Here is a 21,789-nt window from a genome sequence, read left to right on the forward strand (position 1 = left end):
ATATGTTCCTTAAGAAGCTTCTGCTCCCGCTTCTGTTCAGGGAAGATTATTTCAGGGGCAACCAAGGTGAAAAGACTTCGGCCCGTGGTCAGATCTCCTTCTTCTCTGCCTGAATTGTGGTGTTATTTATATTTTCTGTGGCTCTGTGTATTTGTCAGGGCAAATTGGATAGAGTTTAAATTAAAATTGAAGTTCTCTTTCACTTCTCTCCCACAGTGCCAGCCTGTGTTTCTCTCATTCCCTGGTTTGAAGGTACCTCTGAAACAGGCACCACTTGTCACTCAGTTTGGTTGAAACACGGGATTGTCTTTGAGCCAAAACCACTGGAATGGTTTGGGTTGGTAGGAACCTTAAAGCTCATCCCATTCCACCCCCTGCCATGAGCAGGGACACCTTCCACTAGCACAAGTTGCTCCAACCTGGCCTTGGACACTTCCAGGGATCCAGGGACAGCCACAGCTTCTCTGGGAAATCCATTCCAGCCCCTCCCTACCCTCCCAGCCAGCAATTCCTTCCCAATATCCCATCTATCCCTGCCCTCTGGCACTGGGAAGCCATTCCCTGTGTCCTGTCCCTCCCTGCCTTGTCCCCAGTCCCTCTCCAGCTCTCCTGGAGCCCCTTAGGTCTCCCTGGAGCCTTCTCTTCTCCAGGTGAACATTTCCAGCTCTCCCAGCCTGGCTCCAGAGCAGAGGGGCTTCAGCCTGGGAGCATCTTCCACAGCAACAGAGAGAACTTTAAAGAGAGGAAGGTGTAATTCTGTAAGTGAAGACATTTTCATGATTCACATGCCCAGGAACCTCAATCAAAGAGACAAATCCATTCGGCTGTAATATTTACTGCAACTTGAGTGGCTTATTTAGTTAAAAGAATCCCAGGAATATCTATGAAATGCACATATCTGGGATGTCATAAACACAGCTGAGCTGTGTGTGTTCATGCACAGGGTGCTTGATGCAGAACGTTGTAGGTGCTGTTGCATTTCTCTTCTCTTCCCTCAGTCCTTCCCACTCCCCTCTCCACTTTGGGGAGAAAACAGCTGCTTTTGGCACTGTTTGGGACTTGTGAAGATCCACAGCCCTAATCCAGGTATTTTGTCACTGCTGCTGAGCTGAGAATTGGACTGTGACTTTTGTCCTCCTCTTTAAGTTAAACAGTGTGTGAATATGCAGAATGTATGTGCAGAGTTAATCACAGAATGGTTTGGGTTGTAGGGAGCCTAAAGACCATCCAATCCCACCCCCTGCCATGGGCAGGGACACCTTCCACTATCCCAGGCTGCTCCAAACCCTGTCCAGCCCAGACTCAGACACTTCCAGGGATGGGAATAATACATATATATTTATCTGAGGACTGAGGAAGTGATGTTATAGCACCATTTTTATTCTGTATTTAGGGAAATGACCATTGCCCTTTTATCTTGAGGATTAGGGAGAACTTGTTACCTCATCTCTGGATTATACCAAGTTTATCTCTAAAGCAGAATCTGAGTGAGTTTCAAAGCAAGACCTGAGCCAAGAAACACAGCACACTTCATCTGAGATAACAAATGATGCCTTGATAGCTTGGGTCTCCTGTAGGATTAAAACTTCTTGGCATAGATAGCAGCTCAGTTGATCACTTGAACTGCAATTAAAAAGTAGAACAAGTACACTCAGAATATTGTTTTTGTGTCAGAAATGCTCCTTCATGCTTGAAAATGATAAAAAATGGCGATCGATCCTTACAACTGTCGTGTTCATCTTTATTGATCAGGCCAAAGAAAGATAAATCACGGCCCAAATAAGATTATAGTGGATGTTGGTGTGGGAGGGGACTGGGGGTGATGGAGAACTATTCATCATCTCAGCCCCTGACCCGTCCTCGCTCGCCCCGTCCTCAGTCGCCGCCTAATCCCGGACCTATTGATTCCATCTCCATCCCGGGAAACCTGGACGGGGCTGTCATTGGGCAGCTGGGATTGCTGGATGCGAGGGGGTCACCGGTGTGAGCAGGGTTTCATTTGCACTTTTCTTCCTGGCCAATGATGATTTATGAAAAAAATAAACGACCCCACGTCCCGCGCGTGGAAACCTCGGTTCCAGGACAAATGAGTTATTAGGGCTGGATGTGGGAGGCAGGAGAGCAGCAGAGCACTGTGCTCTCTGAGGGCTGGGCCTGACCTTTGACTGCAGCAGGTCTCAGCCAATTTGTTATAATTTGTGGGAAAAATATGAGCCTTGCAATACAATTTTCCCCGTGTCTGGAGCTGGCGGTTCATTCGGTGATTTCGGTGTGCTTCAAGATTATAATTCGCCAGAAAGAACCTTGGAAGGTGAAATCTGTAAGTGGAAAAGAAAAATGTTTTTCCTTTCATTGGTGTTTTTTTGTTGTTGTTGTTGTTGAGTTAGTTCTGAGTCTTTTGGAATTTCATAAAGTTGTTTTTGCTGGAATGGGCTCTCTTACCTGCCCCCCTCATAACATGACTTGGCACAGATGGATGTTGCTCAGGACACGTTTACTAACCCAATGACCACAGGCCCTGTGTCATCTTTGACTTTTATAGAAGAGTGATCTCTCCATTTACAGGCTTTTTCCCTAAAAACCTTGTTGGCCTTATTGCTTTTTCATACATCAATGTCTTGAACAAATAAAGCTGGTCACTTTAGCCAGCATTAAAATTGGAATGACATTTTCCATGGGCTGCATCGTGCCTTCCATGTGTGTTATAGAATCATGGAAAGGGTTTGGCTTGGAAGGGACCTTAAAAAGTGTCTCATTCCACCCCTTGCCATGGGCAGGGACACCTTCCACTAGCCCAGGTTGCTCCAACCTGGTCTTGGACACTTCCAGGGATCCAGGGGCAGCCACAGCTTCTCTGGACAACCTGGACCAGGGCCAGCTATTCCTTCCCAATATCCCATCTATCCCTGCCCTCTGGCACTGGGAAGCCATTCCCTGTGTCCTGTCCCTCCCTGCCTTGTCCCCAGTCCCTCTCCAGCTCTCCTGGAGCCCCTTTAGGCCCTGCAAGGGGCTCTCAGCTCTCCCTGGAGCCTTCTCTTCTCCAGAATGAACCACCCCAGCTCTCCCAGCCTGACACATGTTAAATATTTTAAAAGATTCGCAATCGATATTGAGGCATCAATAACTTTAAACCAGGGGATAAGTCGTAGGTTGTTAAAATGAGGATTCAGAATGGTTTGATGGAATCCCACAGGGTGTGACTGTGAGAGTTTCGTTGCCGTGTTGCCACGACTCCCTGGGATTCCTGATGACTCAAAGCTCCAGAACAGTTCTTGCAAGTGCCAGCACAACCTTTCTGCATCTCCACGACCTGTTTTCACTGTCAGTCAGAGAAAAAAATGGTTTTAGGGAAGTTTTGAGCTGTTTTAACTTTTCTTTATTCCTCCAACTGTGCAGCCAGGTGCCTTAGTTATTAGAGCTGAAATCCAACTGTGCCAAGGCTATAAAAACCTCCTGAAAAATGCCAAGTATATATTATTTAGACATGAAGCATCACAACATTACAGTGATTTGTCTTTGGATATGAGATCATAGAATTCTTTAGCTTGGAAAAGACTTTTAAGATCATTAAGTCCTGCTGTTCCCTCAGCAGTGCCAAGGCCACCACTGACCATGTCCTCAAGTGCCACATCCACAGGGCTTTTAAATCCCTCCAGGGATGGGGACTCCACCCCTGCCCTGGGCAGCTGTGCCAGGGCTGGACAGCCCTTTGCAGGAAGGAATTTTCCCAATATCCAACCTGACCCTCCCCTGGCACAGCTTGAGGTCATTCCCTCTCCTCCTGTCCCTTGTTCCTTGGGAGCAGAGCCCGACCCCCTCCCCGGCTCCCCCCTCCAGGGACTTGCAGAGCCAGAAGGTCCCCCCTGAGCCTCCTTTGCTCCAGGCTCAGCCCCCCCAGCTCCCTCAGGAATTCTCCAGACCCTTCCCAGCTCTGTTCCCTTCCCCACACACGCTCCAGCCCCTCCAGGTCTCTCCTGTCTGAGGGGCTCAGAACTGCCCCCAGCATTCCAGAGGGGGCCTCCCCAGGTCCCAGCACAGGGAACAATCCCTCCCCTGCTCCTGCTGGACACACTGTTCCTGATCCAACCCAGGGGCCATTGGCCTCCTGCCCCCCTGGGCACACCCGGGTTCATGTCCAGCCACTCACACCAGCACCCCCAGGGCCTCCCTGGTGAGCCAGGGCTGCTGATAACCCATGGAAAATGGCTCAGTGAGCTCTTCCACCATCTCCCTCAGCACCCCTGGGTAGATCCCATCCCACAGACCAGAGTGTCTCTTAAGTGCTGTAGCTGCTCACCGACCCTTTCCCCTTGGATTATGGGGTCTTCAGTTTGTTCCCCATCCTTCTCTTCCAGTTCAGGGCTCTGGGTGCCCAGGGGGGCAAGAGGGCCAATGGCTGCTGGGTTGGCTGAGGAAGAGTGTGGCAGCAGGAGCAGGGCAGGGCTTGTGCCCCTGGGCTGGGCGCTGGGGAGGCCACCCCTGGAGTGCTGTGTCCAGCTCTGGGCCCTGAGCTCAGGAAGGTCCTGGAGGGGCTGGAGCAGGGGCAGAGAAGAGCAGCGAGGCTGGGGAAGGGACTGGAGCACAAGTGCTGTGAGGAGAGGCTGAGGGAGCTGGGGGGGCTCAGCCTGGATGTGGCATCAGTGCCATGGGCTGGGAACCACAGTGGGGTTGGGTCACAGGTTGGACTGGATGATCTCGGGGGGCTTTTCCAACCCAGCTGATTCTGTAATTCTATGAACAACTGATCTTACTCCTAAAGACTGAGGCAAAGAAGACATTACGTTTCTCAGCCCTTTCCTGGGCCTTTGTCACTGTGTTTCCTCCCACATCCAATAAAGGATGGAGGTTCTCCTTAACCCTCCCTTGGTTGCTGATATTTTTATAGGGACTTTTTTAATTGTCTGTTGTAGCAGTGGCCAGTTTTAAGTTACAGTTGGGCTTTGGCCCTTCTTATTTTCTCCGTACCATGACCTCACACCATCCCTGTATTCCTCTGGAATATCCTACCCCTTCTTCTAAATTTCAGAAACTCTCCTTGCCATTTTTACACATGGAGAAGTTCTGTTTCTCGCTGATCCTATCTTGCCTTCGTTCTGGAAAGGAATGACTTGATGAGACCGAGTCAAAGCCATTCCCGGGTTTAAGGGAGATGAAAATACCTTCTGAAGCTGCCTAATTTTCAAAATTAAAATTAAAATTAAAATTAGCGACTGATTGAAGCGACCTGGAAGTTTGGAAAATCACAATAACTCCCTGCAAAGGCATTTTTAAGGCGAAGACTAAAAGAGAAAGTTAAAATGTAGTTAATTTATTGTGTGGCTTTGAAGTTTGGCTCAAGTGTCACCTGTAAAGCAGATGGGGATGTGTTTGTAAGTAACACAGACAGTGACATGCAAAGAAGGAAGGATTCAGTATTTTGATTTTTCTTTCTGATGAAGAAGTTTCAAAGCCTCCAGGAACACCTTGTGCTACATATGGGATTCTTACCCCGTGTCTCTTTAGAATTTCCTCTCTCCTTCATAACCTTCCAGAACCAAGAGGACACACTTATTTAAAAAGTAATCTTTGAAATTTTGTGTGGATTTCATTTTGTGGTCAGATTTTGAGGGTTTTTTGAGCAACTTAAATGGATAAAATATCCAAATTAGCTGGATTAACTAAATATTTTGATGCATATAAATGATATTATTTGAAATGATGCATATAAAGGATATTATTTTTATTTTGTTTTCTTCCCTTCCCAGAGTGCCCAGTTCTACAAAGTCACCACAGAGCAATACCAAAAAGCTGCTGATGAAGTGTCAGCTCGGTTCAAGTAAGTCTGTTCCCTTGGGTTTTTCTTGATTCTGGCAGCTGGAGGAGTTTTTATCCACATTAAATTGCACAATAAATCCCCTTTCCCCCCCTCATAGATCCTATCAATCCATGCTGGTTATTGAAAGGAGGGAATTTGGAAGAATTTGGAAGCCAGTGTATAGAAACCATAAGCTGCATAGAAATGGAGTTAATATATATTAATTAATTTATAGCCGATAAGAATAAGAAATACTCTAAAAATATATTCCCTTTCTCTAAATGGAGCACCAAAAATGTAGCTCCAACTTTGCATTACAATCGTGTTCATCCCGTGCCTGCATGATGGGAAAGATTTAAATTGGGAACTTCACTTTGCCCTGAACAGTGAAGGTCAAATTAAATAATTTTTATTAGTCCTGAAAATGGTTAAATAAAGATCCAGTAATTGATGGATCAAAGGGACTCTGACCCTTGGCCTTGGACTCTTCCCTTTTGGCTGCTTCATCCCCGAGGCAGAAGGTTCCATTTATCATTTTAGTGAGGATACAGAGGGAACTTTTCCCACCCTTTCTGGTCTCTGCTCTAACCCAGAAATGCTGCATAAAATGAATTATTATTCTGCCATGATTTTTAGATTTTTGTTGGAGGGATTTTCTTTTGGTTCCGTGTTTTGTTTTGACTTTCGGTGAGAAAATCCCTTTTGAGCTGCTGATAATGATGCAAATAAAATTCTTTAATGTGAGATAAACCTCGTTTTAGCTCTTAATATCCTGAATTGTTAGATATTCTCTAGTGTACCTGTAAATCTTTGTGCTGGTTAATGGTGCAGAGTGTGCTGAGGACTCAATTGATCTGTCCCTTAACAAGAGGGACAAGGTGACCATTGATCAAGGGCTGATTTAAGGATAATTTGGAGGGTGTCCCATTATATCTGGAAAACCAGGGAGGTTGTGATAAGATTCCCATTAAGTGGGTGTCTCCTCCCTGTGTTAGGTGAGGTTTTTAAATCTCATTTGTATTATTCCAAAGGGAGGTTTTGTTGGGATTTCAAACCCCGATCCTGAGGAACCAGCTCAGAGCTCTGGGTGGGTTTTGTGGCCAGAGGTGGGAAATGGGCTTTGGGATTGGGTTTTTCCTCTGATATATGAATGATTTCCCAAGTAAATCAAATAATTCTGGGTTCCTTTTTGCACAAATGGAGCTGGTAGATATTGCAGAGGCCAGACCTTTGCATTAAGTGATTTTAAGAAAATAATTCTGAAGGATGTTTCTGCCTATCTGCATAAAGCAGAGTATTTTCCAAGAGGGATTTGGAGAGGGAATCACATTCCTAACGCTTGATAAGACTGATTTTTTCTTAATTTTTTAGATTTTAAAGGTATAAATAGAAATCACCTATTTGAGTGGTCTTTGCTGAAATGGCACTGCTGCAATTCCTGTGCTGCTTTTGCACTTAAAGTCAAATTTCCTAAAAATTATTTGGAGCTTTTGGATCAGTGGGTTCAGTATTGGTCCGTTGGCTTAAAAAGGAAAAAAAACAAAACCCAAAAGGAAAAAATTAGGAAGTAAAAAGGGAAAAAATAGGAAGTCAAAGGGGAAAAAATTAGAAAGTAAAAGGGGAAAAAATTAGGAAGGAAAAAGGGAAAAAATTAGGAAGTAAAAGGGGAAAAATGGAAGTAAAAAGGAAAAAATAGGAAGTCAAAAGGGAAAAAATTAGGAAGTAAAAAGGGAAAAAATTAGGAAGTAAAAAGGGGAAAAAATAGGAAGTAAAAAGAAAAAAATGGAAGTAAAAAGGGAAAAAATTAGGAAGTAAAAGAGGAAAAATAGGAAGTAAAAATGAAAAAGATAGGAAGTAAAAAGGGAAAAGATAGGCAGTAAAAAGGGGAAAAAATAGGAAGTAAAAGGCAAGAAAATTAGGAAGTGAAAAGGAAAAATATTAGGAAGTAAAAGGGGAAAATTTAGAGTGAAGTGGGTACTGTTCTTATATATTGAATATTTCTTGGGTTTTTAATACAATTGGTCTACAATTAGTTATCAAGTTTTGTTGACTTGAATTTCTTCCCCTTTTTAAGCTACACCTCTTTCAAGAGTCAAGTGGATGCTGCTATTATATATTAAATATGTCCTGGGTTTTTAATGTAATTATTCTGCAATTGGTTGCCAGGTTTTATTGAGAGAACCTGAGTTTCTTCCCCTTTTTAAACTGCACCTCTTTCAAGACTCAAGTGGATACTATTACTATGTATTAAATATTTCTTGGGGTTTTTATACAATTAGACTACAATTAAGTACGAGGTTTTAGTGACTTGAATTTCTTCCCCTTTTCAAGCTACATCTCCTTCAAGAGTCAAGTACTATTATTATATATTAAATATTTCCTGGGTTTTTATACAGTTTTCTACAATTAGTTACCAAGTTTTATTGAGATAGCTTGAATTTCTTCCACTTTTTAAGCTAGATCTCTTTCAAGAGTCAAGTGCTCTTATTATATATTAAATATTTCCTGTTTTTTTATACAGTTAGTCTACAATTATTTATCAAGGTTTATTGACTTGAATTTCTTCCCCTTTTTAAGCTGCACCTCTTTCAAGAGTCAAGTGGATACTATTATTATATATTAAATATGTCCTGGTTTTTGTATACAGTTAGTCTACAGTTAGTCACCAAGTTTTATTGAGAGAACTTGAATTTCTTCCCCTTTTTAATCTACATCTCCTTCAAGAGTCAAGTGGATACTGTTATTGTATATTAAATATTTCCTGGATTTTCCTTCCTCCATTTAGTCCCTGGAAGTACATCAGTCTGCAGGGCTAATTAACCCCGTTACAAAGGGGGAAAATACAAATATCCCAGATGGATTTGCAGCCGAGACCTGGCAGGTCTTTGTCTGCAGCCCCTCATTCCGAGCTGCCCGGATTAACCCGATATCCCGACTGCCCGTGATAAATGTTTTATCTCGGCCCGGTCCCGATTCCCATCGATCAAATTGGGAATTATCAAATGGTGCATCTCGTTCCCATTGATCAAACCCTAAATGAGTGGGATCAGGCAGTTCCTGCAGTTCCCAAATCCCATTAAACCCCCATTACGGGGTCGTAATGTTGGAGCGACGTTCCCCACGCTTCCATTAGAACCCCAATTATTCCATTATGGAGATGGCTCTGTTAATAATGAGAGGTTTACACAAGAAGGAAAAAATGTCATATTACAAGAAGAACCAAGCTCTGGGTGAGGATTTGAACTTTCCCTAATCAAATTGTACCGTTGGATTGTGGGTTTTTGGTTTTTATTCCCTGAATTTGAAGTTCGGCAGCTGCAGTGGCGACGTTTTATTCCCCCATGGAATTTAGAGCCGAGTAACGTCTTCGTTATTCATTTAGCAGCAGAGTAGGCAGATAGGGCATATTCAGCCTAAAATAAATGTTTTTTGTCTTCTGTGGGTTTTGATTCCTTGTGGGAGATGTAGAATTCCAAGCTGTGCACTGGTGCTTTTTCCGAACTATCCTACCATTCCCTTCCTGCTCCACTGCTCTCATTGACAACACAGAATTGCTTCTTGCTGCTGTTTTTTTGGGTAAAAACTTAGTGCCCAGCCCTGGGTCCAAACCCCGGGGCCTCTTTGGGGATTGCCTGATCCTTTTGGTGGTGAGGTTTTGCCCACTAATGTAATTAATTCCCCAAAATTTTGCTCGAGGAATAATGTGTCACTTCCAAACTCCTGCGTCTACACCAAACCCAAATTCTGGATTTTGTGCATCACAGTGCAGGGTTTGTATAGATCAGACTCACAGAATATCCTGACCTGGAAGGGAACCACGAGGATCATTGATCTGGCTCTGCAAGGACAATCCCAACAATCCCACCCTATCCCTGAGGGCGTTGTCCAAAAGCTCCTTGAGCTCTGGCAGCCTGGGGAGCCTGAATGAAATTCCTGGAGGAAATTATCCAGCACTAACAGTTGTAATCACAGAGGATCCTTCGCATCATTTGGAAATTTAGGTGTTTGTTCTGAATCCCAACTTTTGGTGGCTTTATTCCCCTTACTGTGAGACTTTTGGGCATGAAGCTTTGCCATCAGTAGGAATTCCTCTGGGGAACAGTTTGAATAAACACCGGAAGGTTTGGGATTTGCTCAGGCTGCTTCACACAGTAAAATCTTCACACATCCCAGCCGTTTTCAGAGCAGTTTTACAGACCAAATCGATCCACTTCAGGTGATCCTGGATCATTTCCATCGCTCTGATGGGTGTGGGGACTCGTTTATCTCCAGGCACTTAGGATCTGGAAAATATCTTCAGCAGGAATATATTTGATTTGGCTCAGGACAGAATGAATGGGGATAAATGACAAATCATCAGTCTTCCTTTGATTGCTGACTTCTGCATCACAAAGCTTGGTTTCTCAGTGTTTACTGAAAATAAAATTTAAAGCATCATCATCATCATCACCATCACAGAATTGGAAAGAACCTTAAAGGATCATCCAGTTCCACCCCTGCCATGGGCAGGGACACCTTCCACTAGAAGTTGTGTTTGGTGCTCATCTGTAAATATTTGAAATACTGGGAGTATTTCCTTGGAGTTGTGTTTTAACTAATATTCTTTTGAACTGTAAGTGAAGCTGAGAGAGTGTGTCATGAAGCCACATTAAATGAATAACAGTGTTGGATCTTCAAATATCATTGTCTCACAAAGCAGTGATGCTGATTTTCTGGACTTTGGTAAAAAAAGGATAGAGAGGAAATAACCTTTTATCGATGACATTGGAGCGAGTCCAGGGGAGTGTGGCTTTTTTTTCACTGTCCTCATTACCCCTGTGATGTTGAGGCACATATGGTGACTTTGAAGTGGCTCTTTTTCACTGTAAATTAGGAATATTGATAGTTCCTTTATGCAAACATCCTCAGGAACTATCCTGTTGTACTCACGTGCTGCTGTAACATAGAAATCGGTGTCGCAGAGGGCCAAGCAAATCACTCCTCCTTTGTTTCTGCTTGTGCAGATCCCCTGGTGAGAAACTTTCAGATTTTTAGTCATTCCTTTTGTACCTTAATGAGAATTATAGGATCTCAGAATGGTTTGAGTTGGAAGGGAACTTCAAAGCTCATCTCATTCCAACCTCCTTCCCGGGGCATGGACACCTTCCACCAGAACAGGGTGCTCCAACCTGGCCGTGAATTAACAGTGGCTGCTCTTAAAAATTAATCTTTCCTCTTACAAATACAGCGAGTATTTGTGGTGCTTTGTCAGGAAACAATCATTCCAGTGCTGTTTGCCCTGCTGATGCTGTGGCTGGGAGTAGGATTGAATTATTTTGTCACGTGTTCCAGCTGGGGACGGATGATCCCGAGTTACTCCTGACATCCTGTGGAGAAGCGTAAGCTGTTCATAAATTGATCTGGGAGTGCCCAGTATTAAATACCACCAGCTCAGCTCAGCCCACAGGGCTTTTCACAGCTGCAGAGCTACTTGAAGGTCTCATTTCTCTTTCTTTCTGCTCTTCCACCTCTTCACAAACAGCTGTGCTGACACCGGGAGAGTTCCTTATCCTGATTTAAGTGGTGCTGTTGACTGAGCTCTGACACGTTACACTCCACAAGCATCATTTTGGAATGTTTTTGTTTGGTTTTTTTAAATAAACCAGAATCTGCTTTATTTGCTCAGTTCTTTCAGCCAGGACTTGGTCCTGATGGATTCACCTGAGGGCTGTTTTGGGGCAGAGCTCATTCAAGGAACATGTTTGTTCTACTACTTTGTCCAAGGGATTTTGTTTGCCCCGGCATTACCTCAGCTGGTGAAACCCTTCACATCCTGAATTCCTTATTCATGGCCTTGGACTGGAGAGGCAAGGAAGAATTAGGAATTTCTGCCTTTCAGCAGCTCAGCTTAGAATCAGAGAACCACAGAATGGTTTGGGTTGGACCTTCAAGATCACCCTGTTCCAACTTGATGAAGGGGCCTTGGAGGTCGCAGTCCCCCCTGTCTCAGTCGTTCTGCAGCCTATAAACATACAAGAGAATATCCCTTGGACAGCTTTAGAAAATCAAAACCCTATAAACCCTTTATTCAGTGTGTGTTTACCTGTGAAATGATGATCACTTCATACGTGGCAACGTTGGTTCCCCCTCCGGCAACGCAGACATTTAACTTTCTCCCTTTGATCAATGCAGTCCATTAGGAGGGAGGGAACTCAACAGGGCTGGATGAAATATTAATTGTGCACTTTTTAGCTGGATGCAAATTCGTTCCCGAGCAAAGTGGGAGCAGGGGAGTCTGGCACAGTATCCCTGTGTTTCTCTGTTAAACAGAATCCTGAGTCTGTTGAAATATCCTGTTTTTGTTGAAATATCTAATTGAAATGTGAAATGCAAATGCGCTTGTTTGGTCAGCAGACGGGTGTGAAGCACTGACTGCGTTTTTTAAGAGTTATATCAACTTTTAAAATCCATTATTCGGAATTCAGAGAGCACATTAATGAAGAGAACAAGCCAATACTCTCCGTGTTTGCCATAATCCTTTTTCCCCTTTCGAGAAATCGTGGATACATTCATTAAACCTCCCTTCAGGCTACCACCAGTTTTACACACAATGAGATACTTTACGACCTGGAATGGAGAAAACAATCTTTAAATTAGTTTTAGTAGAGTGCGAGGTCATGAGTAAGATTTTTTAATTTTATATGGATTAATACTTAAGATAAAAGATTTTCTGGGAGGTAGGACAGGTGGAGTAGGACAGTTTTTGTAGGCTATTGTTAGACTGGGATAACTGTAGTAGGATAACTGATAACTGTAGCATTGTTATTGTAGGATAACGAGGGGGAATTGGAATTAAATGATCTTTAAGGTCCCTTCCAGCAAAGCAGTCGATGATTTTATGATCTGAAGGTCCTTTTCAAGTGGCTCTGGTTGATGTGTTGGAAGGGGGGAAGCACATGCTCATGTTCCAGCCACTGTAGGTTTTCTCTATTTGCTTGCAGAGAAAATGAAGTAATTTTACAGAACTCCTTTATGAAGTCAAGTGAGTGAAACTCTCCCTTCACACCTCAGTGGCCAAGAGTTAAATTGGTGTGTTTTGTGTGCTGGGAATCATCCGAGTCCCCTGGATATTGATGGATGTTCTCATTAAGGAACAGCCCTCACTGGCTGCAGTTCCAGGGCAAGGAGCAGCTCCTCATGGCGTGGTCAGAACATCAGGCTCTGCCCTGGGACATCTGGCTGCCTCCTCCCTCCCAAGGAGTAAAGCCTCTTGTTTTAATGCTTTAAGCATCCTTTGTTGGGATTTCCCACGAACACGACTCGGTGATTTCCCTATTACAGCGTTAAAGCCAGGAAGGTTAAACAACACCCCCCCGGTCTCTTCCTTTTTATTATTAATTTGTTCTGGATTTCCTAATCTTTTGTGGCTGAGATTTACAAATACCTTTTCCAAGGATGTTTTTAATGAGGCCGAGCCATCTGTAGGATGAAATCCCACAAATCTCACGGCCCCCAGAATCGAAGCTCCCTTTGAGGGAACAGAAGCTTTGTTTTGCAGAGCTGATGGGGGGTGTTTTTTTTTTAAAGAAATTCACCTGTTCCTGGCTATAGGGTGAAGAATGAATTACCAATTACCTCCACATGTTCCAACATGACACTTCCCATTGCAAGGAGCTTGTAGTGTTTAGTCAGGGCCCCCCCTGGCTATGTCACCATCCACTCCAAAACCACGGGGTGGAAAGACAGCACTCCTTGATCAGGCACTAATATTTGGGGGAGGAGGGGAGCTGCAGGGAGGGAGGTCAGTGCCACAGACCTTTGTTTTCCCATCAGAGCTCCTGAGCAAGATGAAGTGATCAAAGCAGGATGCCGGAGCAGCGGCAGGATCTCATTACTTTGGAAGCTGCTGGGGTTGCATCAGGACCTGCTGATTTACATTCACAGCACCTCCACTGCAGCTCATTTGCTGCGCTTGTAATTAACCACTTCTTCCCCCTTTTTTTTAAATCCCTTTTCCAGTAGTTTTGGGCTAAATCAGGAAAAAAAAATAACAGACCACAGTTGTTCTGTTCAGACTCCACCTGAGGGAAGTCATGGTGGTAGAACCAAAATATACATTAAACATTTGGGAAATAATATCCGATCCTGTGCTTTGTTGCAAAGTGCTGTCAGAACCAGCAAATAAGGTTTGTAAAAATAGTATTCAGATGTCTTATAAAGTATATAGAATCACAGAATGGTTTGGGTTGGAAGGGTCCTTAAAAATCACCCAGTTCCACCCCCCAGCCATGGGCAGGGACACCTTGCACTCTCCCAGGTTGCTCCAAACCCCGTCCAACCTGGCCTTGGACACTTCTAGGGAAGTGTTAAGCTTCCCTTGATACCTCTTAGTTCACATGAGATTAGTTAAAAAAGTAAAACTTCAGGTTTTGTGAGTAAAAACTTTTACTGGACTTGCAAATGGTGGCATCTGTCAAGTGTCTTGCACCTCCCTTACTCTAAAAAGTAAAATGGTGTGAAAGGTGAAACGGTAAAAATAAAGCTAAATGGTACAAAAATACTTTAATTATTTTACTGTGGGAAATAGGTAAGATTTTAGGAGGACAGGTAGGCTCTAATAGCTGTTCTCTGAGCAGAGCTGCACTTGGAATTGCAATTTATCTTCCAATATTGCTTTTTATCCTCCCGTTTGCTCAGGGCAACCTGAGTCGGGTGAATCTCCATCAGATTTGGACCTTGGTCAGGGTTTCAGCACAATGTGTGGTGTCAGGCCTGGAAGACACAATCCTTGTACTTCCATCACCCATCCCCAAGAATGAGTTGCTGGTTCTTATTTACATTTTTAAACTCAAACCCTCCTTCTCCAGTGAGGAGCAGCAGAAATGCCACCGGGCTGCAGGTGCTTTGTGCTGTTCCCTGGAGCAGGAGCTGCTGCAGCTGTTGGCAGCTGGCAGGGAGGGCCCTGGGAGGTGCCCTGGGATTGTCCTGTCCTGGATGTCTCTCCTGGTTTGGGGAAAGAGGGAGTTCATCCCTTTGCTCTCCCTCTGCTGCAGCTCAGGCAAGTCAAACTGGCCCTGGTTACACTCAATTAATTCTCATTTTTCCTCGGATGGGGCAGAGTTGGGCAGCAGGAATTGGCAGCATTGTGGGTGTCAGGGAAGCCTTTATAGCTCTGCGTCAGATTTATGCTTTTTATGTATTAGAACACTAACAAATTACCTGCCTAACATCAATTTAGCTTTAATTAGCCCATCTATGTCCTGTAATTAAAACAAAGAAGGACCTGTGTAGGTCGGACATGAGTTGCTGTTACCCCTTAAGGTTTGGAGATGGACCAAGGTAAATATTTGCCAAATTTAGTTTGGAATTAAGTGGTTAATTGCTGCCATTTTTTTACATAGACTTCATGAAAAGTTCTTCCTCTTACAGTATATAATACATATATATATGTATATCTTCTGTATATATTTGTGTATATATGTATATTTGTATATATATAATATATAATATAATATATATAATATATATTATATTTATATAATATATTTATATATCATATTTTTATATGTTTTACATATATTATATATATATGTGTATTTATATTTTTATATATATTTAGGGGTTTTTTTTCAGTGAATTGGTTGGGATCATTTACAGGAAGAGGTTCTAAGTCACCCAACTTTTGGTTTCCATTTTAATTAGAATCAAGCAGTGATATTTTGGCTTTCTGTGTTGATCCTTCAGTAGCATTTCCAGCATAAGATAATTAGGGATTTTTTTTTTGAAACTATAATTTTGTTTCTTAAGCAGTTCTGTTATCCATGAATTGACCAGGATACCAGAATGTACATTTTTGACCAGGGCAGCAGCAGGAATCCTACTCTCCTGAGCTTTCCTACTTCCTTCTACCCCCAAACTTACATCAATTCTACTCCTTTGATCAGGGAGAATTTGTCATTTGATAACTGAATTATAGACACTAATTACCTTTTATTAACATGACCATTTTGAAATTATTTCCCTGAAGTTACCAAGCCTTGTTAAAAAAAAAAAAAATTCTTTCTTTTTTTAGCTTGAAATTTCCAGATTTTCACAAGCTTTTCCCAGGCTTTTCCAACGGGCATCTGTAAAAAAGTCACTTAATGGATCCAAAGGCAGCTCTGCAGCCACTCACAGACCACCTGTGTCACTCTACACACACTCCTGTCCTACACAGGGATTTTTTCCCTGTATTTTCTTTAACTTTTGCCCTCAATATTCCACTGTGAAAAATGCTAAATTATTTCCTGAACATGCAGTTGGATCCTTTCCATGGTGATCACTGGCTTTGTAAAGGATGAGTCCTGACATCTGTGGGAGAAAACGGTCACGAAATCACCCAACCAAGTTTTTAAAGCCTTTTGCAGTTCCTGACAAATGCTATTTCCAATTTTCTTGAACATGAGCTTTCATTCTGAAGCAAGTCCAGACTCTTCCTGCTGGTTTTTAGAGGGGATTTCCCAACTATTTGTGGTTTGCTTGGGCATTTTTGGCTTGTAGAGATGTGACCTGATATTTATGTTCCACTTAGAAGCGTAAAACCCACACCACCTTCTAACCCTAAAAGAGTATTAGAAGCCACAAATAAGAGAAATAATAAGAGAAATTTAGGAGAATTTCTTCCCCAGGACAGTTTATGGAGCAGTAAAGCCTTAGTGGTGCTGTAGATCTGGAGGATCTATAACTGAAATTGGAGGCCTTGTCAGTGTTTAAAACCAAAATAACCATAAAGGCACACTCTGTGTCACCATCCTCTGCCTTCCCATTCATCTGCCAGGGATATAAAATCCAAGTATATCCTGAAACATTTTAAAGCCAACGTTTAAACCCGGGGAACTGAGGGAAAGAGATAAAAACTATATTGTGTCTCTTTAAGGCCCCGCCAGAGCACCCTGTGTGGGGCTATAAACCTGAGGAAGATGGACTGCCCTGCCAGGGGGGTGTTGAGATGGATAATATTCCCTGAAAATGCTGTGGATGTGTGTTACTGGAAGCAAAGGAAGATCAGGACAGGCTTTATAGATCTGTATGTGATGACAAACCTGTGTGCTGTTAGTGCAGGGCTGAGGAAATGCAGTCCCTTCTCTTCCATCATCCCCTTTCCCCTTTCCCTTGAGTAGGTGCAGCAGTTTGGCCCAAAAATTGTTATAACCCTCTCAGTAAATTAAGTCACCGTCAATGGGGTCAATGTGGGTTTTAAAAACAAGTTTATTGATAAATTCAGTGTTGAATTTGGGCAGTTCACGGGTTGTTCTGTACTAAATGTTTTACCTCCTTTGTGGGAAGGTCAAATTCCTCTTGTTGTGGATAACACTGTAAACTAATTGTTCTCAAATAATTACAGAATGGTTTGGGTTGGAAGGGACACTAAAGATTATCCAGTGCCATCCCCTGCCACGGCCAGGGACACCTTCCACTAGCCCAGGTTGCTCCAACCTGGCCTTGGACACTTCCAGGGATCCAGGGGCAGCCACAGCTTCTCAGGGAAATCCATCCCAGCCCTTCCCCACCCTCCCAGCCAGCAATTCCTTCCCAATATCCCATCTAACCCTGCCCTCTGGCACTGGGAAGCCATTCCCTGTGTCCTGTCCCTCCAGGCCTTGTCCCCAGTCCCTCTCCAGCTCTCCTGGACCCCCTTTAGGCCCTGGAAAATACAAAGTAATACAGATCAGACATTCCCCCTTCTTTTCCTTAGGAGGATGTGTGTACTACTGAAATAATAATTCAGTGTGTAGTACTGAAATAATAATTATTAATTCTGTTGGAGTTCAGTGCTTGAATATGAAATTCCTCATCACATAGATCTCTGCGAAAAGGAACAACTGAAATACTGGTAATTCCCACTTCTTACTAGAATTTCCCGAATGTGTTACACATCTCTGGATTCTTTATTTTGTATGGGAAAATTCCTATTGTAGGAATGTGCATTTTTCAATGTATAAACCCACTCTAAAGTGGAATCATTTTATTGTGTGTAGAAAGAAATGAGAAAAGCAGCTATTTCTTCCAAACTTCCCTTGCCACTTAGCGTGGCTCCAAAGGCATTTAGGAGCTCCCTTAAGCCCCTGGGTTGCTCCTGTGCATGCATTAGGGAGAGACTTGGTGTAATATGGAACAGACTTGCCATATCATGGACACATTTATGAAGATTGATAACAGCCAGGGCTCTGTGTTAACTTTTATTGTCAAACAGGCGGCGGGAGGAACTGCCTGGTATTGCTTCTGCTCTGATTTATGAAAAGGTTGCTGCATGAAAAAGACATCACATAAACCAGCCTCTGCTGGCAGGAGCATTATAAAATAGGGTTGTAAGTAGAGCAAACAATAACTAACTGTAATTATGTTCATTATTGTCTCTCTCTGAGCTCCCTGAACCCTTCGGGGGGTGGCTGCGCTCGCTCCCACCTTGGCTTTAAAGTGGACTCACCTTTCCCACATGTGGCATGAACAGCATCGAATCCTGCTGCTTTCTAGAGGCAGCACCCCCAAAAGAGACCTTTTTTTTGTTTGTGGCATGGCATGGAAGAGGTTTAAAGTATTTATTTAAATTATACCTGTTTGCAGAATGCCAAGAGGAAGAGGAGGAAGAGGAAAGACCTGTAGAAAAAAATGCTGTTCCTCTTACAATTTCCATCACTGATGCATTTTCCCCTAAATTATCACTGTTCTCCTGCGAGGGTTATTCCAGACTGTGTTGTATTTAGACCCCTCAAAAACAGAACCAAAAATCCCAGCAGGATGGCAAAGATCACCAGTTTTCATGTGTAGATGGCAAGAGGATTCACTTTCTTCCTCTCAGCCTGGTCCCATCCTTTGTAACGAGATGAGCCCCAGCAGCAGCAAAGTTGAATTCTTCAGTCAGCAGCAATTAGCAGGAAAACTTTAGTGAGAACCAGTTGAAATCAAGGGGGGGCACGACCTAACTGGGAGAAATTGCAGTGGTTAATCTAAAGTTTGTCAAACTTGAGCTGCTTTAACTTGAAAGCAGCGCTCTCCCAAACTACCCAGAGACCTTGGCAGAAGGAATAGGAACTTGAAAATCATCTGTGCTGAGGTTATAAAACACAAGGCATCAGAATGACTTGCTTGGAATCAGAGTGAAGCTCCATTAAATAGCCCGGTGTCTAATTAATGCTGCCAGAACACAGAGTGTGAGGAGAGACCTTTGGAAGATCTTTGTGAGCTGGCAGAGAAGTTTCCCTGCAATCCCCTCTGCCTGCTGGTGTTAAACTGCTCTCCAGGTACCCTCACGGAATCATGGAATGGTTTGGCTTGGAAGGGACTTAAAGCTAATCCAGTGCCACCCCCTGCCATGGGCAGGGACACCTTCCACTAGCACAGGTTGCTCCAACCTGGCCTTGGACACTTCCAGGGATCCAGGGGCAGCCACAGCTTCTCTGGACAACCTGGGCCAGTCCCTCCCCACCCTCCCAGCCATCAGTTCCTTCCCAATATCCCATCTAGTCCTGCCCTCTGGCACTGGGAAGCCATTCCCTGTGTCCTGTCCCACCCTGCCTTGTCCCCAGTCCCTCTCCAGCTCTCCTGGAGCCCCTTTATGCCCTGCGAGGGGCTCTCAGCTCTCCCTGGAGCCTTCTCTTCTCCAAGTGAACATTCCCAGCTCTCCCAACCTGGTTCCAGAGCAGAGGGAATCCAAAATCATGGAATCCCAAGATTGTTTGGGTGGGAAGGGACTTTAAAAACCTCCAGTTCCATCCCCTGCCATGGGCAGGGACACCTTCCACTAGCCCAGGTTGCTCCAGTCTGGCCTTGGACACTTCCAGGGATCCAGGGGCAGCCACAGCTTCTCTGGGAAATCCATCCCAGCTCCTCCCCACCCTCCCAGCCAGCAATTCCTTCCCAATATCCCATCTAACCCTGCCCTCTGGCACTGGGAAGCCATTCCCTGTGTCCTGTCCCTCCCTGCCTTGTCCCCAGTCCCTCTCCAGCTCTCCTGGAGCCCCTTTATGCCCTGGAAGGGGCTCTCAGGTCTCCCTGGAATCTTCTCTTCTCCAGGTGAACATTCCCAGCTCTCCCAGCCTGGTTCCAGAGCAGAGGGGCTCCAGCCCTTGGAACATCGTCTCCATCCTGTCTTTTCACAGTCTGAGGAAAATATTCAGTGGTGATGTTCCAGCAGGGAAAAATTATGACGTGAAAAATAATTTAAAAATAACAAAAGCAATGAAAAAATATGAATATTGTGGTTTACAGCTCATCTCTGATTCAGTTCATGATTCTTTCGTGGTCAGAGGTGCATTTTCCCTGCTAACACTCTGAAAAGGACCTTGAGGTCATTATGTTTTAATATTTCTATGACACGTTGTACAAGCGCATTAAAACCAAGATATGTTACAGCAAGGTCCAGTACCCACCTATTATCAGCGTGTTCTCAGGGTGATTATTGCTCTTTGTTGTATTTGATGACACTTTATTGTTGTTGCAGCCCTGCTGATTGTATTTTATGAAAAGAGTGGCTCGTCCTCATCCCAGTCCAGGATCTAGAGAAGCACATGTAGCCTTTGTGGCTTATCACAGTGAACCCAAGCCTTTTTTTTTGTTAAATAACTCCATGCCCAAATGAAAAATTGGCGTTTATTCCACCATCTCTTAAGATTACAACCTTCAGTCCCCTCAAATAATCATCACCCACTGCTGATTGCTTTCTCTGGATGCCGCTTCTGCTCATAATATCTCTTATTTTTGTGGTCAGTAAACAGGGGTTTGGGCCTTTTATAGCTGGAGAAGATAGTTAAACATATATATTGCTCTAGAGAGTAATATTTGGATAATAATGTGCCACAAGTTACTGTCTTTGTGTTGAGTGGGGCAGTTGACCTTTGCTGTAGATGAGAAACGTGTCTCCTTGTTAAAACATGTTATTTAGCACCCTTATAAAGGGAAAACTGGCTTTTTTTTTCTTTTAGTGCAGTAGTTGAAGGTACTGTGAAGGTTTTATGGCCACAGTTTTGGGATGATGGTGTTACTCAGGCGTTTCCAAAGCCTGCAGTGAGTTGTAGCTCTTGGGAGATAAGTGGCAGTAATAAATCTAGAACGTGGTTCTCTGTCAGGGGTTTGGTTTATGCTGCTTATTTGGTGGGGGTTTTTTTGGGTCTGTCTGTGTTCTTTACACACACAGTGATGTAACATTGCCGTGGAAAATTTAATGTAGGGACAGGGATAAAATTAATATGGGTAATTTAAGTGGATGGAACCGTATATTTTTGGCACCTTCCTATAGAAGCAGGTTTTTAAACTGTTGCAGGATTAATCTTTCCTTTAAAAATTAGACACATTACATTGTATTTTAGTATAGTTTGTAATGGTAGTTAATATATCCAAGCAGTCCTGGAACTGAATCTGTGAGAAATGTCAGCCAGAGCATCCAGTCAGCTTTTCCAAAGCCTGGATCTGCCTCCCCATGAGCTGGAGCTGGAGCTGAGGGGAGACCATTGATTCCCCTGCTTGCACCTAAACCTTCAGAAAAGCCCCCAAAAATCCTTATTAGGGCTTAATAGTAAGAAAGGACAGCACGTGGTGATCTCTGACTCGTGTTCCCACAAACAGCTGAGCTGGTGGAATCTTGCCAGGCTTCATTAACTAATTTTTTTTTGGCTGGAGTAATGAGGCCGAGCACATGCAAACTCCCAAAAATAATTTGTGGTCTGGATTTACATGCTCAGGGCTGGATGTGTCTGAGAGGATCATTCTTTGTCTCTGAACCTGCCAAGCTGGGTTTGATCGGTGCAAGACCAAGTTATTTATATATATATATATAATATATAGGTAATATATTCCCCTGCTCCTTCTAGAGTTTCTTCTAATTAAAGATTGGAGTTGCTATATTATGTTTTCCACCCTGCAGAAGCGTCCATGCCCCTGTTAGGAGTAATTTGTATCATTATCATCCGTGTGATTGTTTATTTTAGGATCCTGTTATTCCATTAAAAACTGTCCCTCGAGCTAAAAAGAAACGTGCATCC

General features: G+C 43.5%; 1 protein-coding gene across 5 annotated transcripts in view; it reads left to right on the forward strand.

Moving 5' to 3' along the window:
- CHCHD3 (coiled-coil-helix-coiled-coil-helix domain containing 3) overlaps window positions 1-21,789 on the forward strand; it is a 140,576-nt gene that overhangs the window by 105,641 nt on the left and 13,146 nt on the right. For all 5 annotated transcript variants that reach the window (XM_027702463.1, XM_027702462.1, XM_027702465.1 and 2 more), the window contains one exon: window positions 5,745-5,815. In XM_027702463.1, coding sequence (XP_027558264.1) covers window positions 5,745-5,815 — 71 coding nt within the window. The remainder of the gene's footprint in view (window positions 1-5,744; window positions 5,816-21,789) is intronic.

Source organism: Neopelma chrysocephalum, unplaced genomic scaffold, assembly GCF_003984885.1.
Source record: "Neopelma chrysocephalum unplaced genomic scaffold, ASM398488v2 Primary Assembly neopelma1_187, whole genome shotgun sequence".
Taxonomy (NCBI): Eukaryota; Metazoa; Chordata; class Aves; order Passeriformes; family Pipridae; genus Neopelma; species Neopelma chrysocephalum.